We start from the raw sequence: 6,000 nt of genomic DNA on the forward strand, positions 1-6,000 counted from the left end.
AATATTTATACGTTTTTCTAGATAGTCAGGGTGACACTTTAATCTTTCCACAGTCAACATTTATGGTTAATATTTTCATCTATTTCATGGGTAATAAAATTTTAAAGTAATTTGTAAGTGTCACAATCACCACACCATGGTTTCAAAATTGTAAAAACATCAGTATTGACTCTGAATAGACAGGGATTTTAGGATATATATGCAATAGAATAATCTCTTTAATTTCTCTATCCAAACACTGCTCCAGTGACCTCTTTGACGGCATCTCTTTTGCCCTCCTTCCAAGCATAGTGAATCACTGTTTCCTAGCACTCTGATAGGATTGGGCCATGCATTCCACCAGTGCTGAACTGTATGGCAGAATTTGTATATAAGTTTCTCTCTTTCACTAAACTTTAAACAGAGCATTACTGTGTCATATGTCTCTGTGCATCCCTAATTCATACCTCAGCACCTTGTGCCAAATCAGCAGTTCTCAAAGGATGGTCTGTACACCTAAGAGAGCCTCAAGAGTTTGATCTGCAGGGTCAAAACTATTTTATATGATACGATGTTATTTGCCTTTTTCACTCTCATGTGCTCACCGGTGCACAGCTGAGTTTTCCAGAAGTTACATGACATGTGACAAAAACATTACTCTGATGGCTAATGAAATGTGTGTTTGTGTGTTTTATTAAAAATTTCTGTTTTAATTTCTAATGGTGAATATCGATAGATATAATCCAAATAATCAAAATGTCTTTGGAGATCCTCAATATATCTGTGTGTGTGTGTGTGTGTGTGTGTGTGTGTGTGTGTGTGTATTTTTTTTTTTTTTTAAGTAGGCTTCATGCCCAGAGTGGAGGGAGCCCAACGCACGGCTTGAACTCACGAACCTGAGATCAAGACCTGAGCCAAGATCGAGTTGGATGCTTACCCATCTGAGCCATCCATGCACCCTTCAATATGTTTTTTTATAGAACAAAAGCTGGAGAATGGCTGTGCTAAATAAATAAAAACTGACTTGAGACTTTCTGTGTGTACTCTGTGTACATTAACTTGGGTAATATTCATAAAACCCTATGAGTTAGGTGCTACTATCCCAGAATTAGGGTCTGGGAAGGTGCTCATGCAAAGTCTCACAACTGGCCATGGAAGAACTAAGATGAGAAACCAGGAATGTGTCTACGAGCACTGACGGATAGTGATAATCTGTTCTATGCTGATGACCACAAGGTATTCATTCCTTGCTTATTTGCTGAGTGCCTTCTATGTGTCAAGCACTAATAATAGACACTGGCAAGACAATAGTAAGGAAAAGAGATATGGATAACTCTTTCATCAACTTTGCATTCTAGTGGGAGAAAATATTCTGATGATAAAAATTGCAAATTCTTTCAAACACAAAAATCCAGTTTTAACATTCATTTTATATGATCATTCAGGTTCTACTACTTCATCTTATTTACTTCATTTTTTAAATAATGAAAATAATATCTATGAATCTCAGCACTCAATATAAAATAGTTTGTCCCAAGATTTTCCTATTATGAAGTCAGCACAATGCACGTATTCATTTTGAGCTTTCAAAACGAGAGGTTTAACTGATAAAGAATGATTAGGTGGATGTGAGATAACAAATTAATATTTCTAATTTAAGATTAAACTATTCATAAATAGTGTTTTATTATATTAAAAATTACAAAGTAATATCATGAAATCAGTCTAAGTTGAAAACTACTAGAACATTTAGTACAAGACCACTTATATGTTTAAATGTTGAAATCTTAAAATGCTTTGAGGTTTTGTGGCCATTGAATTTAGATATTCTCATTTTTAATCTTAGATACTCCATTTTAAAAAGGTAATAAAGAATAATGGCATTAAGCTTGTCACACAAAATTATGTGACATTTTCCCAACTGATACTTTTGTATCTATAATTCTATATAAATGATTTGTATTTCAAATTTATTATAATGTATGTTTCATTATTTGAGGTTCTGAGAGTTACTGGTTAATTTAAAAATATAACAAAATATTTTGGAAAAAGAATACCGTTAGCAAACCTAACAAACATTCATTAATCAAAGAATATCTGTCAATTTGCCTTTTAAAAGCTGTATAAAAATATTTTCCTGAAGTCAAAATAATTGATCGAAATTGTACTGATTTAATTTACTTAAAAACTTTTTATTAGAAATTAAGGAGAGAAAAATCACATAATGTTTTTTAGCTCATCGTTGTTTAGAATATTGTGAGAGGGGCACCTGGGCAGCTCATCCAGTCAAGCATCTGACTCTTGATTTTGGCTCAGGTCATGACCTCACGGTTGATTCGTGCCCTGTGTTGGGCTCTGTGCTGACAGTGCGGAGCCTGTTTGGGATTCTTTCCCTCTCTCTCTGGCCCTCCTACAAGTGCACGTGTATTCTCTCTGTCTCTCTCTCAAAATAAATAAGTAGACATTTAAAAAATAGAGAGAGAGATCCTTGTGGGAACACTACACGGGCAAGGAGATGAGAAGGTAACAGTTGGGGGAACCCTGTGCCTGAACAGTAACATCAGGAGAAATCAAGAACTCCAAAAGACAGAAACACACCCCAAGATCTCAGCTAAGTGAGAAACAACCAGAGCAGTACTCGAGCTGTTCTGAACTTGCACTCTGGACATGCATTCCAACATACATCTGCCTATTTGTGATACACTATAGACACATGCATTTTTGTTATCTTCTGCTGAATTATAAAGCAAAAAAATGATAATTCAAGATACTGGTGATGTTGTGTTTTTAAGATCAGTGGTTGATACAGAGATATTCATTTCAATTATTAATATTTTGCATATACTTTGAATGTACTCTTTAGTATGCTTGAAGTATTTATAAGAGATGAAAAGAGATGATAAAAATAACAATAAATACAGTTTCTAAGATCTTCTTTCTCAACTGCAATTTTTGAAATCATTGCTAACAGGCAAGGAGCTTAAATTAACACGGATTTTTATAGATGCATCTTTCTCTGGCCCATCCTGTGTATATCCTGGCTTCATTTGGGGGTTTCTGTGAAGGAGCACCTTTGACTGACACAACCAGAATAATACTGCTTTGGATTCTACAAAAACAGCTTGTGTCAATACCCAATTGAACAAGTGCTGTTTCTATTTCTAACGTCATCTTTTCCAAATAAACCCAGTATGTATTAAAGAGACTAATATAAATTACAAAATTCTAACACTGAGAAACAAAACATTGAATTTTCAATCGTTATTCTGTCTAACCTTTACAAAGGACATATTTATGCACATATATTCACCTTTAAATATAAAAATAGTCTTGAACCAAATCATCACCCTCAATATTGGAAAAAATATGACAGAGGTATAGAGAGTAAGAATCCAAACCAAAGGTGGTAATTACCTTCAAACATTTTACCTGTAGCTTCCTCTAGTGTAGCAACATCAAGTCTGGGGCTGTAATTTCCATAACCAGCAGCAGTAAAAGCCCGAATCTGGAAAACATACACTGTTCCTGGCTTCAGGTTATTAATGGAAGCTGAAGTGGACTTGGTTTTTACTGTCGAATAGGTCCGTTCCCTTTGATCCTAGAAACAATATATTCAGGGAATATTTAATTGTAATTGCAACCAGGCAATTTGACAGGCAATTCTTGCAATTTATTTCAATTTACTGCATTGTTTTTATAAAGGCTACATTGTGCCCTGTGGAATATTGTAACATTGAGTTGTTTCTGAGATAATATAAAATGTAAATGTGAACACATGCCTTTGTTCTATAAGTTTCAAAGAGAAATAATTTTGTTAGACCATTTATATGTTTTTGAGCTTTTGCTTTGTTGGTAGAGGGCACAGTGGCAAGAACTATTTAGCCATAAATATAATCAGAAGTCCTATTGACCAAAACCTGGGTACACTTATAAAATCTATGGGTTAGTAGAGGTCTTCCCTTCATAATGTAGTTCTTTTAATATTTTTCCTGAATGTTATTTAGCAAGCAAAAGGCCATGTGTGAAAAATGAAGAAAGCTATTAACTCAAGAAATTTAATGCATACCACCACCATACTGACATATCAATTGCTTTCATTAAAAACTACATTTCTCACCGAATAAAACTTTTACAAAATAGTACTTAATGGAATATTTTAAATTAAGACTATCAGTATAAAAGTTAAAGTATTATAAAATTTATGGTTTGATAATATTTTAAACATCTCTCAGTTCAAGTTCCTCATTTTCCAGATATGAAAACTGAGGCTTGCAGAGTTTAAAAATGTCTTTACATATTATATATGATAAGTTAAGAATGAAAGAAGTATAAAAATTCAAGAATATAAAAAACTCCATCAAAACTTTCATCAAATGAAAAAAAATTAAAGCTTAATTGATATGACTCTAATGGGCTTTTTATTTAAAAAGCTATAAAAACTAGCCATCAAAATATACAATTTTAGAGAGTTTCTCATTTGTTCTATAATAAATAGTTGTTTACAATAAAACTATTCATTGAAATCTGAAAATGTCAGTCTGGTTGTTTGATTTGCCTTTACACTGATATTTGCAAAAGTATAAATAAATGTACACTATATTCAGTGAGGCCGATTTGTGACTGTCTTCATTATAATCATTTATAAAAATGACTGTTGGTATTATAAATATATATTTATCTCAAATAGAAGAACTAGGCATAACCGATATTAGATGACATAATGACATATAGAGATCACATGCTTACATACGTTACAATGCAATACTATTATTCTGTTGTAATAATTGTCTAATATGTAAGTTCAGCAAACGTAGATACAGTCCGTTTTTGTCATGAAAAATAGAAGAGAAACTATTTGAACAAATTTACTCCCAAGCAAGGATTTGCAAAATATTTTGTCACATTGTAAGAAAGTTTACTTTCATTTACCACCTAACATATTTTTAAAATGTACTTCACTGCTTTTGAAATCTGATGAAATTTCAGAAGAGTATACAACTGTTAGTGTTTACCGGAAAACAGATATAACAAAACGAACGTTAAGAACAATGATTCCCTCAGAAACACATTTGATGGGGTAAAAAATGTATTCCCTGGTACAAAAATAAGGTACTTAAAATGTCAGTTTGGCCATGGAAGTCATGAATGCATAATGAAAATAATAAGCAAAAATACTGTAAACTTAATCTGAACATTGAAACTAATCTTAAGCTATATTTTCTCCAAAGGGAAAAAATATATCTATTGCCAATGCACTGTATGCATTTAAATTATTCAATAAAGTCAATTCAGCCTCCAAGTTTTTCCAAAGCCTTTAGGATCCTATTTCGGAATTCTGTCTAAATGGTTAAAAAGGTTATGCGTACTATGGCATTTTAGCTAACTTATTTAAGTCAATAAGTAACACTGTATTAATAATATATTGATATTACTAATAATTGCTAATATTAACAATTATTAATTACTAATAGTAATATTAGTAATAATAATAGTTTCTGTGCTTCAAACCTTGAACCAGGTCTTTCTATGAGGTGGAGCCTAGGTAATAATTTGTGAAAAGGGTGCCCAGCCCCTTCGAATGGGTCAGAAATAAATCCACTCATACCACTCAGTTAGATCTCTACTAAAATTCAGCCATTTTGGAGAGATTAAAGGGCAGTGCTTGGGTTTCAGCCATCCTATTTTTCATGGAGAAGGGAGTGCGAAGAAGTGGTTGATATGATTAGTATAACATATGTGGAATAAATTCCAGGAGGAATTAAAGGGAGTGGAATATCATCATTTGCTTCTGCAGTTTAGAGAAACTACATTATTTATTACAGAAAATATTTGTATGTTTTCAAATTACTAAATTACTTGAGGCCACCATCATTATCACTGAAACCATGTACTTAAGAAATCCATAGACATAAGAAATCATTAAGGGCCTAGAGATCCTAAAAGAACTGTTTTTTGAAAAAAAAAATGCATTGGGCTGTGTGGTTTCTGTGGTACTGAAACATCCTGCAGCTAATTATGTAT

The 6,000-nt window shown here is 32.7% G+C and overlaps 1 protein-coding gene across 2 annotated transcripts in view; it reads right to left on the reverse strand.

The window, feature by feature from the left end:
* The window catches only part of EPHA7 (EPH receptor A7), a 169,518-nt gene that overhangs the window by 22,462 nt on the left and 141,056 nt on the right, over positions 1-6,000 (reverse strand). For both annotated transcript variants that reach the window (XM_007084905.3, XM_007084908.3), the window contains exon 7: positions 3,394-3,577. In XM_007084905.3, the coding sequence (XP_007084967.2) occupies positions 3,394-3,577 (184 nt within the window). The remainder of the gene's footprint in view (positions 1-3,393; positions 3,578-6,000) is intronic.

This window comes from Panthera tigris, chromosome B2, assembly GCF_018350195.1.
Source record: "Panthera tigris isolate Pti1 chromosome B2, P.tigris_Pti1_mat1.1, whole genome shotgun sequence".
NCBI lineage: Eukaryota > Metazoa > Chordata > Mammalia > Carnivora > Felidae > Panthera > Panthera tigris.